Source organism: Pogona vitticeps, chromosome 1, assembly GCF_051106095.1.
Source record: "Pogona vitticeps strain Pit_001003342236 chromosome 1, PviZW2.1, whole genome shotgun sequence".
Classification (NCBI taxonomy): domain Eukaryota; kingdom Metazoa; phylum Chordata; class Lepidosauria; order Squamata; family Agamidae; genus Pogona; species Pogona vitticeps.
In genome coordinates, this window is record NC_135783.1 from 124,703,159 (window position 1) to 124,716,470 (window position 13,312).

The 13,312-nt window shown below is 39.9% G+C and overlaps 1 protein-coding gene across 6 annotated transcripts in view; it reads right to left on the minus strand.

The window, feature by feature from the left end:
• The window catches only part of MCPH1 (microcephalin 1), a 143,746-nt gene that overhangs the window by 100,117 nt on the left and 30,317 nt on the right, over positions 1 to 13,312 (minus strand). For 5 of the 6 annotated variants that reach the window (XM_020797817.3, XM_073000626.2, XM_073000636.2 and 2 more), the window contains exons 9-12: positions 10,062 to 10,171; positions 6,862 to 6,899; positions 5,736 to 5,898; positions 909 to 986 (exon numbers count right to left, since the gene is read on the minus strand). In XM_020797817.3, the coding sequence (XP_020653476.3) occupies positions 909 to 986; positions 5,736 to 5,898; positions 6,862 to 6,899; positions 10,062 to 10,171 (389 nt within the window). The remainder of the gene's footprint in view (positions 1 to 908; positions 987 to 5,735; positions 5,899 to 6,861; positions 6,900 to 10,061; positions 10,172 to 13,312) is intronic. The other variant, XM_073000623.2, reaches the window with a different exon arrangement.

Genomic DNA, 13,312 nt, shown 5'->3' on the forward strand with positions numbered 1-13,312 from the left:
TACAGTGGTGCCCCGCTTGACGCTTACCCTGCATCGAAATCGCTTTACGATGAGTTCTTTGAGATCGCTATTGCGATCGGAAAACGATGGTTCCAATGGTTTTTTTCACTTGACGTTGATTAGGAGCCTGCTTCGTGAACTGTTGTTTCGCTAACCGACGATTTTTCCGGCTCTGCAAAATGGCTTCCCTTCGTAAATTGGCTTCCCTCCCTTCTCAAAATGGCTGCTTTCCGGACCCCTGCTCCGGAAAACAGTGTTCTTAAACAGCTGATCGGCGGTTCTCTATGGGCAATCTTTGCTAGACAATGAGGTATTTCCCCATTGGAACGCATTGACCGGTTTTCAATGCATTCCAATGGGTGTTTTTTTCGCTTGACGATGGTTTTGCTTAACAGCAATTTTCCTGGAACGGATTATTGTCGTCAAGCGGAGCACCACTGTATACGTATTAGTTCTAGAAAGAAAGAATTATCTAGAAACATTTGTTTTGCTGAACCACAGACACATCTGTACTAGAGATGGGGGTATTTGTATTCATATAAAAATATCCCAGCACAGGTGGTGTTAAGGAGGATCCAGCCCCATGGGGCTGGATGGTCCACTCACCGATCCACCCAACACGGATGGCGCGATTCTATCAATGGTGCCCCAGTGTGTGATCCGCTTGCCACTCTTTGACCTTGTAGGGAGGGTTGTCCTCCCGCCTCCTGCCAGGAGTAGTGAGCAGACTGCGCACTGCAGCGCCATTTGTAGACTTGCGCTGTCTGATCGGACCCTCAATAACACCACCAGTGCGGGGATATTCATATTCGTATGTGAATACCCCCATCTCTAATATGTACCATCACTCAAGAATCCATGATAAACATGGCTTCTCTTATTTAAGAAGTGAAACTTTTGTTACTTACAGGAGCTGCAGGGAAGTCCACTGAGAGTTCATATGGTTCTTCAGAAATCCAGTGACCATATTCTAGAGACCACAGCACCTACAAAGTAAAAGGGAGCAAACTATAAGTAATAGCCATATTCAAAAGAAGTAAAGCAGCCTCTTTGAGTATACCACTAAAATAAATTAGATGTGGATGAAGCAACTCCACATTTGGTCTCTCTCTCACTCCCCTGCTCCCAAATAGATGATTTAGACATGCCTTGGGATAGAAAACATTATGTATTTTAGCCTTTAGCTTTTTAGGATTTGTTGGAAATAGAATATTCTGTTAATACCACAATACAACTAGAAACTGAAGCCGGAAGCATAGAAGTGGACTCTAATACAAAGCTGCAGATGGATTTCAAACTTTTGTAGAACATGCTCAGGGTACACAGTGCCGTTTCCAGCATGTTTTTAAAATGGCCTCTGTTTCACAATGACGTTTTCTGTTCTGGAAGGAGAACATCTGTTTCAAGAAACTCAGCGCCATTTTGATGAAGTGGAAAAAGTTTCCCTTCTCTTTGGATTCAAGCCATCCGTTCCAAGCCTAGACAGCCATGACCCTGCATACATATACTGACCTACTGCAGAAACTAAACTTATTTTGGCAGTTGTGATGAGAGGCGCTGATGAGGTGGTGGTGTTCACACTCTGTTTAAATGAATGGACACTGATACATTGCAATTGCTTGTATCTGTGTTGTATGAACAATAAGTGAAATTCTGTTTTTCTAGTGTAGCCATTGCATTACACAATACTGTGCTAGCCTCTTGCACCACATAATGTTGAAAGAGAACATGTTGAAAAACAGTCCTGACAATAGCTTTGTGTTTAGGTGAAAATTAGTTAACTAATGGAAAAAGGAGTCAGCTTCTGGGATTTTCTCCTGCTTGATGTCTCTTTGTGAATGGTAGTGAGCACAAGAGGGGATCCTGCAGACCATGTTGACTGCTAACATGCATCAACATTCAGGCTGTGTAAAGTTTGGCATCCTTTTTACTGCTGGTAATGAGGGCTCGATATTGCCCGCATTATGACAGGAAATGCGGACATTTCCTGTCATTTTGAATTGTGGATACAGAAGCAGAATATCCCACATTCATAAAATGGAGGTTTTATAAAGAATTGTATTTGCTGGCTTTTTAAAACAGATGTTTAAGTTTACATAAACATCCTGCAATATAGAATTACCCAGTGCTGGAGGATCCCAGAAGATGATCACATGATCTGTAGTAGGATTGCTGGGGGAGGACAGAACCAAGAACAACTAGGATAGGGCTTTATTTTCTGTATGCTAAAATCTTTTGAAGGTCTATTTTGGACTTAATGAAATGGCAACGCAAAAGTGTGAGTGAGTACAACACATGCAACAGAGAAAAATATACACCCTTTAACTTCTCAGGTAAACAAATGTTATGCCCGCTCTGCAAAATGCAGACTAGAAAGCATTCTTCCAGTTTCCAAACCCTTGCTCTACAAACATATTGCCTGTAGGTTTTCTAAAACAAACAGACAAACAAACAAACAAAGCCTCTTTTTTTGAAATAAAAAATAGGGTAGAAGATCATTTCAATTGTGGTGTTGGAGATAAGCCTTACAGATATCATAAACCAGCAGCAAGGCAAATAAATGTGTCCTCAATCAAGTGCTCAATCAAGTCAAGTCTAAATTCTTACTAGAACAAAAATGAGTAAACTGGGGCTATCCTAACTTGCACATATAATGAGAATATAGAACTGACCAGAAAAGACAATATTGCTAGGAAAAGAGGAAGATCTAATATAAGATGGGTTGACTCAATAAAGGAATCCACAGCTGTTAGTTTGCAAGACCTGAACAGAACTTAATGGAAAAAACAAATTGAGGGGGGGGGCAGTAGGAAGAGAAAACAATCTAATATAAGATGTTGTTGGTTTGCAAGATCTGAGCAGAGCTGTTAATTATATGACATTTTGGAGGTTATTCTCATATAGTTACCACACATGAGAAGTGACATGATGGCACATAGGATCTTCACAGAGTTTTTTTAAAATTAGAAAGCAATTGCATAGTAATAAGATGGGTAGAATGGAAACTATGCCAGGAGACTCTGACAGCATATAGCACCAAAGCTCCGCTAACATCAAGTAAGACTATCTCCAACCACAAAGAAAAACACAGTAAATTCAGAGTTTAAATGAGTGAGTTTCTGAATATTTGTTCTATATTTTAAAATAATATTTTAACAGATATTGTCAATATCTGTATTTTTACCTTTTTTACTATTTTTTTTTTGCCTTCATTTTCATAATCAGACACAGAAACCCCTTGCAAGCATTATTCTGATAAGACTGTTCGGCCAGGAAGGAGTTAAAAAGTTAGCGAAGAGTCAGCTAATTAATTGACAAGGTTAAAAACATCAGATTGCCCCAGAGGTGGAGCTGATTTCCCCTTTGAAAACTTACCTGAGGAGACTGCTCTCAGAAATCTAGAATGTTTCCTGAAAATACTAGAATTGTTATCTGTTTTTCTAAGGTGAGGAGAAATGCTTTAAATATGCCTTATAACATTGTATGCTAATTCTCTGAAGATACATGGCAAAATGTCCCCTTTCTGAACACTGTCACTCGGTTACTTTCTTTAAAGCAAACCTGTTTTTTTAACTGTTTAAAGAAAACTTGTCTTTTCAGCCTGTTTCCATGAACTTCAGCTGTACTGCAACTCTCCAAATATCTCCCCCAACTCCAAATGTATACAATGTTTCATTTTGTGAAGTTCCTGATGAGCCTGTACCACACATGCTCAGTATTATAACAAAGTGGCTGTTTTTCCCTTTTGAAAGATCTTTTTTGAGGATCAACATATCAGTCCCTGGAGCCTGAATTCTTTTCAAATAAAAAAAGCAGCTGGGCCAAACTTTTTATTTCGGGAGAAGCAAGAATGCGTTTTCAATTAATGTGGTTTGTTTAGAATCTGGGATCATTTGGAGTCACTTATTTCTGAACAGGGGTGGTAGAATGGTTTTACTTCTAAAAATATTGTAACTCATAAAACCTTTGTCCAAACTCTTGCAAATTTGGCAAAGCGCAAGAGCAGACTATGACAAATCTGGTGCTAACCTAATGTCCAGTCTCACAGTTCAAATTTTTGTTTGGGCTGCCCAAATTTAGAATTGGCTTATTTTCAGAACTGACTTGTAGAACCTTGATTTGCTCTGCTGTACAATAACATATAATCTCATAAACTGGCAATTCTACATATTGACCACTGAACACATAACAGACTTAGGTACTGGATGTGACTGATGTTTTTGCTATCAGGAAAGGCAGTAAAGTATTGGTCATTTCATTTATTTATTTTACATTGCTTATGCCAGGGAAGGGAAGGGCAGTTTTTCTGCCCCATTTAACAAAATAACTCAGCTGGTCTTCTGTATGATCCACCTCAAGCCAATTCAATTGCTTGAATGCTGCTGAAAGGTCTAGTAGAAATCCATTATATTCTAACTGACTCTAATACAGTGGTTGCAATTCTATTGTGTACCTCTGTGCAATACCACCTCCATGTGCACAATGATGATAATAACTGCAGCTGCAAATCACCACAGGTAAAAGGCTTCCTTTGGCAACTTTGAGGTACATATGACTTTGTCACATGTGTTCAAATTGAATGCATTCTGCAATCGCCTTTAATCAACAGTGATTCCCTAAGACATGAACTTCTATCTGTTCTGTAAAAGGTTTTGGTTTAATTATTGGTTTTTATATATATCTTCAAAATTAACATGGGAATAATGTGATTTCTTACTGCTGAACTGTTCTAAGCAGCCTGCCCATTTTCATGATATTTTCCTAATACAGTGGTGCCCTGCTTAACGAAGAAACCGCTTGACGATGAGGTTTTTGAGATCGCTTTTGCAATCGCAAAACAATGTTCTAATAGGAAAAATTTGCTTCACGATGATTGGTTCCCTGCTACGGGAAGCGATTTTTTCACTAGACGATGATTTTCAAACAGCTGATGGGCAGCTCTAAAATGACCGGCCGCTGTGCAAAAAGGCTCCCCGCTGTGCTTTAGGATGGATTCCTCGCTATACAGGCACCAGTAAATGGTCGCCCTATGGAGGATCTTCACTTTATGATGAGGTATTTTGCCCATTGGAATGCATTAACCGGTTTTTAATGCGTTTCCATGGGTTTTCCCCCCGCTTGACGACGATTTCACTCTACAGCGATTTTGCTGGAACGGATTAACGTTGTCAAGTGAGGCACCACTGTACATTTTAGATCAATATTTTCTTATGTTCTCCTCATTCAGTTCATGATTTTTTTTAGATTTGCAGAACTAGTAGCTGCTGCAAAATCTTATCTCTTGTACCTGTTAGTTTAATTCACTTCCAAACCTAGGAGCACTTCAGTTGAGTCACTTTCTTACAAAAATATCACAAATGTCTAAGAAAACTATGTATAGCCTGAGTTCAAACCATCAAATCTCCATCCATTCCGTACAACATAATGCACAATGTTTTCCTCAAAATACATGTTATCTACTTAGAAAAACCTTGTTTTTAAAAATCTGGATATTTTTCTGTGCAGATCTATTTCATAAATTTTCAAAGACCTTGTAACACATTCCTATATTTACATGAAGTGAATACAGATTACTGAAATGTTTGTGTTTAATTAACCACTACAAATGCAAGCTATCCTGATGAACAAATCATCTAGTTGGCATAAATTGGATTACTTGTTCTTTTCCAGTTACCTAAACATTGCATGATTTTTACAGAAGAATTAATGCATAATTGGTTATCTATATTACTTACCCATTCATAACACACTATCCAACAGCCTTGAGCAATTCCCATAAGTACATTTAAGGTACGACGAGGGCTTCCTGCAACCACATGACTTGTATTTTTGCCCACTTCATCTGAAAACAGAAAGCCTCCCAACTTTTTAACCACTTGAATAACTGCATTCTGTTTCCTTCAGTGAAAGACAGAGAAAATGTAATGCTATTAGGTTGATGTAGGGTTTTCTTCAATCATAAGATGTCAAGAAAAAAAAATGCATATCATTGCACAGTAAAATCAAGGATCCTGGTACATCATATTGGGTTCTAAATACTAAAATAAGAAAGGTATTTGAATGAGAGCAGTATAGCTAAATTAGTCAATATAGGTAATCTGCTTTCAGTTATTATGCAATTTGAATAGGATTGCAGTGTCATTCTTGTTCCCCTGCAACAGCAATTATTTATTTGTGGTACTAATAGTTCAGATCTGATTGGCATAACTCTATTGATGGAGTATTCTTTAATCCAGCAGAATATTCTGCCCTCAGGATAGAACGAAAAGTCATTTTTGGCAACTGTCTTCCCCGCCCTTCTACTACTTCCCATAGTGTTCTGATCATCCCCCAATCTTCTGGAGGTGCTTTTGAAAAGACTGAAGGAAGAAGGGGGAGTCAACAAACATTGCTTCCTTCCATGCTCTGCTAATGGAAGATTCCACTGGACAACCCAATATTTTTTGAATATTTATCAAAAAGCAACCAAACCATATGTCTCTGAAAGACAAAAGCACAGCATGAAGCGCAACACTATTAGAAATTCCTTTTCTTGTATGAATCTGTGGAGAAATCTAGCTGCTCACTACCATAATCCATAAATATTCAACTACAGCTCCATAACTATATGACTGCATCCTCCTAACTACAAACTATAACCATAAACTACAAATACAAGCTTTTAATTGTAGTAGTTTTACTATCTATTACTTGAGAGGAACTGAACTCTGCTCCTCTTAACCTAGCCCACAAAATGTTGCCATTCAGTCAGTCAACATCTGATGTTATCCAATATATTATGTGACGGGACAGATTACATACAGTATATTTAATTACAGGATTGACACAGACAAAAGTGAAATCAAAACATCTGGTACTTACTCAGATGACATGCTTGTCATAACTAATGTTCTCAGTGGCTGTAGATTTAAGGAAGGAAAAAATAGCAAGTCAACAGTTATATTTCTTTCCTTTTGTGGAATTATACAGTTCCACTGAAGAGCTAAGCAACATTAACACATTCATATGCAGCTTGACATACTATGATACATTTTCGTTTCATGCAGGCCTCAGCTAGAACTCTATGTGAAGAACCATGACCCTTGATTTTACTGTGTAATGAAATCCTATATTGATAAACAATACAGATAAATTAAGAAAATTCTACATAGAAATATTAAAGCAAAGTAAAGTGTGCTGCTTATACATTTCCTCCTCAGTGCTTAAAGCTGTCTCTGGGCAGTTTATAATTTAATGATGCAGGTTACACATTGCTCCCCTGCCTAGCCCCCAGCGAACTGGGTACTCAATGTACCGACCTCAGAAGGATGGAAGTCTAACTTCAAGCTGGCTACCTCAGTCTGGGATTGATCTCAAGTCATGAGCAGTTTTCACTGCAATACTGCAGTTTAACCACTGCACCAAGAGACCTTTAGTATTAAGCTAATATTATGGCATTTTCTCTGTCTTTTCTTAAAGGCAACAGTTGTTCATAGGGTGAAACATGATTTCTGCTTCGCATCATGTTCAATGAAATCTTCTCTTCTAAACAATGGAACTGAATTTCTGGTTACAACATGGTATCTTCCACACAATGTAGAGCTTCAAACACCACCTTCTTTCCTGGGTGTGTTGTGGCATTACACTAACGGGCACCACCCTTCTGCTGGTGGAACACACCCATCCACCCATCATGTAGTGACTATGTGCTCTATACAGGTACTGTATTCAGGGTTCCTCCATATAAGTTTATGAGGTTCTGATTGATCCAGGATTCCGACATATAGGCTGGAATGGGCTGAAGCTGGTGTGCACAATGTGGATGGGAGAATAATGCCGCATGGATGGCTGGTGCAACCATATGACACTTCTTTCTCCATGCACCCTTCCAATTTATGAGAGGGGTTACGTGAACTGCCTTCAAAACACAAAAAATGTTACAAGAATGCAGAACAATTATTGCTACAAAATAAGGGGGGGAGTGGATATGAGTTTTGCTGACTGCTGTCTTTTCCCAGGATGAGGGTCTTCTGGTGAAACAATACAAATTCAGGAACAGGTGATACCTTTATTCAACCATTAAGAATATAAGACAAAAACAGGTGGTAAATGCATGAAGACCCCTGCAATCTCCTCTAATGTGGAAAACACAAGTGCATAATTTGCAAATCTACAGGAGAAGCTATCGTCTCAGAAAGAGTTTGTGGAGATTTGTTCATAGCCAGCCTATGTGGCCTAGGATGAGCTGCATACTTCCAGGGTGCCCTCAGGAGAGGCCACAGTAAACCACTTCTGAATATTCTCTATCTGGAACATCCTCAAAAGGGTCACTAAAAGTCAGAATTGCCTTGACAGCACATGATTATATTATTTTTACTAATACAGTGGTGCCTCGCATAGCGAGGTTAATCCGTTCCGGATTAACCTTCGCTATAGCGAAACATCACGAAACGGAATTTAAAAAGCCACCGTTAAGCGATGTTCTTCCATAGCGCCACCATTTTCGTGCCCTCGGTAAGCGAGGGCAGGGTGCGAAAATGTGGCGCGGACCTTCCAGCGGCCATTTTGGAACCACCGATCAGCTGTTCTCCCCCGCTTCGTTATGCGATATTCGCTAAGTGAAAAAACGCCATAGGGGCCATCACTGAGCGAATGCTCCAGAGATGGCCCAGAGCCCCTCGTTAAGCGATTTCATCGCTCAGCGGGGCACTCGTTAAGCGAGGCACCACTGTACTGTAACACCAATGTCTCCAAAGAGGTCATTCTTTGGAAATGCTCACAGTGTAGAAGAGGACTAACAGCCCTTTGTGTCTAAACTGGAAAGAATGTAACTATCCTGCATTAAAAATGCCTCAAGGTGTATGCGAATGAGGCATCCAGAATGAGGAGAACCAAATCTCTCCAGAGGGCTTCCATCAGATCCCTAATCCCAGTAGGTGCTCTTCACCCACATATTGGAATGGACTCAAACTTCCTGAGTAGAACAGATGAGACTCAACAGATGTCTCTTGTCCTGCCTGCTCCCTCATTAACTTCTCTAGAAGATCAAGGGACCCTCCTAACAAACATAAACTGTGGGGCTGGAGATAACAGTATGAAAGAAAGGAGTCAGAATGTCCCAAATTTGATATAGTCCTAACATAGGAGTCACTGACTCTCTAATAAGGCCTTTGTGGGAGAGGGAGGATGAAGTAACAAATCAATGAGGGAACCATAAAGGTTTTTTTTTGTGTGTGGCCTTCTGTTCATGTACTTTAGATACAAGCCACTGTTCTGCATGAAGAGAGATGTTCAAATGGTGATCACAAATATCTCCCTTTAATATTCAACTCAGATACTCACGCCTATGTACCAGCTCAAACGGAGCAATGGGGGCAAATCATTACAATACATTAGAAGCGTTGTTGCTATTCACAACAGAAGGGCTTTTCAACTGTTTGCCTTGGCCTCTGCTTCTGCAGGGTTGAGCGGTGGGAGACACTGCTGTCCCCTCTTTTGGTTTTGCTCGGTTCAAAATACAGCCGCTAAGCATCAGTCACTAACCGTGGCTCTAAACACACTTCAACACTCAAAGTACATAAAAATTAACAAGAAAAGCTTGTTTTAAGAGCTAGGAGGCAAAATCTGTTTCACACTGCCTGTAAACACTGACTGCCAGTGGGACCAGTAACAAAATGCTGTGGAGAGCTCCCGTTCAGTCTTCCAGTCACCCACAACGTTCTCCAGTCCTCCATTCTATTCCTCCTCCCACCAGATTTTCCATTTCTTTCCCCACTCAATATTACTTTCTGTCTCTGTATTTCAGCAGCTGCAGAGCATGCTCAGTCTTCAGTGGGCTATTTTTGGGGATTCCCCGCAATAGATGTTCTTCACTAAACGTTTTATGCACGCCTTGAACCTTAGGGTTTAACCCAGTGTGACATCTCGCCATTTTGGCACAGATGGTTATCATTTTTGCTTTGGAAGCAACATTATTGAACTCTGATGGTGGAAATAAAGGAGGGATGATAGACACTTTTGGTATTCCTGTTTTTCAGTAGGTTGGGGCAACAAATCTTGAAATACTAACAGGTTAGACTCACCTTTTTGATTTTCCCAGTGTTCTTTAATTTTCCATTGGACTCATTCGTCTGGTCATGCATAAGTTCACAAGAATGTTCTTTGACATCAGTTGTAGAAAATTTGCCATCACCTGGAAACCAAATCCATTTAGTTAATCTGAAAGAGTAGTCTAAGATCCAGTACTGTGCAAAAAGTCCCTGAAGAGGTTTGTACCTGCACTGCAATCCATGATTTCTATAGCACAAATATTTTGAAAATACTGTAACGGCTGATGTAGTATTTCAAGCTAGGCAAAGAGATTAGTTTGTAATCTGCTTCATGTCCTGGATCTATCTCAAAACATTATTTGCAGCCTACAATCTACCTATCTGTTATATTAAAAGTTTTGTGTACGAAAGCACATTTGCCTCCACGTCATCTGAGCCGTAAACTCCCATAGTTATGAAACTTAGAGCCTAAAACATGGCACATACAGAAAACAGGCCATAGAAAGGAGCAGCTAGGGCTTGTTTCTAACATGGATTAATTTGAATTGGATTAATTGAAATATATCTGCACCACCTTGAATCACAGGCCTGTAGATCAGGAAAAATCAGGAAAAGAGTGTATGGTTGTTGAAACAATACAAATCCAGGAACAGGTGACAGCTTTATTTGACTATTAAGAATATAAAGAAAAACAAAACAACAACAAAAAAAGCCAGCTTTTGATTATAAATCATCTTCTTCAAGGCTGTGCATATTGCCTATAGCTATTATAGTCTGGAGTCACTGAGGATTAATATGAAGGAGAGAATCATAAAGCCGCCCTCCTCCATGGACCTAAAGTAGACAGACTCCTTCTTCAAAGAAGAAGTGGCTTATCATGATGGTACCTCTGGTCTGATTTATAGGGAGTCAGAACACTTTCTCTAACTACAATAGATATACTACTTCGCTTTGATACATCTTTGGTGCATCAAATTAAGGGCTGTAACTAACACATGTGAATCCATTTAAAAGTATACTATCATTCTCTTGTATTATACAATAAGTTCTAAATATATAAACCCAGTTTAATGCAGGGGATAAAGAATGGCTAGGACTCAGAAGGACTGGATTCAAATCCCTGCTCAGCCATGGAACCTGTACAGCCACTCCTTCAACATCTCACTTACCTGGAAAGCTCCGTTACGGTCGCTATAAGTCAGTTCCAACTTGACAATACAAAAACAACAACATATGTAGTAATAAATAGCTTTTTAAGCATTAAGGGATTTATCGTCCAGCATCCTATTGAAGTTTTTCACATGAGGAAGGTCATTTGTGTATGCAGTTGCCATGTGTCGCAGGTGGCCCATCGTGCGATAGGCGACACAACCAAAAAAGGCTGGTGTAGACCAGGAAACAGCTCACATTGCATTTGTTTTTATACACTCATGTAAGCAACAAGATTATGATAATTAGATTTCGAGAAGAGAGACACTAGGTATAAAACATGGCAATAATTTAATATTGCTGTTAATGACAGAATTATCTTTTAAACAGACCTTTGGGGTTATTTCAAAGTTTTTTGCAGGACCGTTCAATACAACAGAGCTAGATGAAATGGAGCCCTCTGTGTTCTTTCAAGCCATCCCTACACACTTCTACATTTCTTTCCTTTTGGCTCCGTGCAGTCCCAGATTTAATTCATTTGTTTCATTAGTGACAGTGTGATTCATACTTCATCATTTGCATTTTCCCCAGAAACTGGCTGAGTGCCTTAACACTTCGGACTCTTACATTGTCTCTTGTTTCACTTTGGATTATCTCATCATAGCATTTTTTTAAGTGTACATATTCAGAAGTGGTTTATCTTTGTCACTTTCTTGGCAATAATGAGGAAAAGTTAGTTGAATTCTATTGCCTATGAAATACGCTCTACAAGCGTCACCTTCCCCTATTGCTGCTGTCCTGTAGCTACCCTTCAAGAATTTCTGTGCTCCCCATCATCACTGGTACTATCACTTATCTTCAGCTGATGCAACCATTAATACCTGAAAAGATGCATCATAGTCTGGTGTTGTTAACAATTTTGTTTTGGATGTCCCTGCTATGCATCTAGACTCATAACAGAGTCTAGCTTCCTGAAGGTACTATTAGCTTCACTGACATGTAGCATCATAGAACTGTTAGCCAGAAGTAATGCTGCAGGTCACTTGCTGAAGCAAGAAACTTAACAATTTACACATCTTTAACAGATAGTCATCTAATTTTTCTTTAAATACTTCCACTGAAAGAGGTCCACCACCCTCAGAGATGGTCCATTTCACTGTTGAACACCTCTTACTATCAAGAAGTAATTTCTAATGTTTAGGCAAAATCTCTTTTGCCATAACTAGAATCCATTACTTCAAGTACTACAGTGCTGCCCTGCTTGACGATTACCTCGTTAGAGGAGGAAATCGCTTAACGATGAGTATTTTGCGATCGCAAAACAATGTTTTAATAGGAAAAAAATTGCTTGATGATGATCGGTTCCCTACTTCAGGAACCGATTTTTTGCTTTACGACAATCAAAGCAGATGATTGCTGGGTTTCAAAATGACTCCCTGCTGTGTTTAGGAAGGCTTTTTCGCTTTACAGGCACCAGAAAATGGCCACCCTATGGAGGATCTTTGCTGGACGCTGAGGTATTTCGCCCAGTGGAATGCATTGAACTGGTTTTCAATGGTTTTTTTACTTTAGCTTGACGACGATTTCGTTCTACAGCGATTTTGCTGGACCAGATTATCCAGCGAGGCATCACTGTATCTTCTAGAGCAGGGGTCCCCAACCCCCGGTCCGCGGTCCATGGCCTGTGCTGAACTGGGCTGCGGAGAAAGACCTCCCCCCACCCCGCACACACTTCTCCAGCTACTTTGTGCATGCGTGCCTGTGCCTGCCAGAGCACTCTGCTACTTCACGCATGTGCCCGAGCATCCTTCAAGCATGCGCACAAGTGCATGTCTGCCCACCCCACTCTTTGCACATGCATATGAGTGCATGTGTGCCCGCCAGAGCACCCTCCTGTTCCTTCATGCATGTGTACAAGAATTGGGCATAGTAATATTGGTGGGGGTCTAGTCAAAGCAAAAAAGGGTGGTACTATTACTACCCTCGATCTGGACACTATACTTCAACCTAGAAGTACACATTGCATTTCAACTTCTCTCACCACATTAAGCTGTGTATCCAAGGTGGGGAGCATGTATATCCATTTTATGTACACACAGGGACAGTATAGCATACACAATATTCCTTGTTTATAT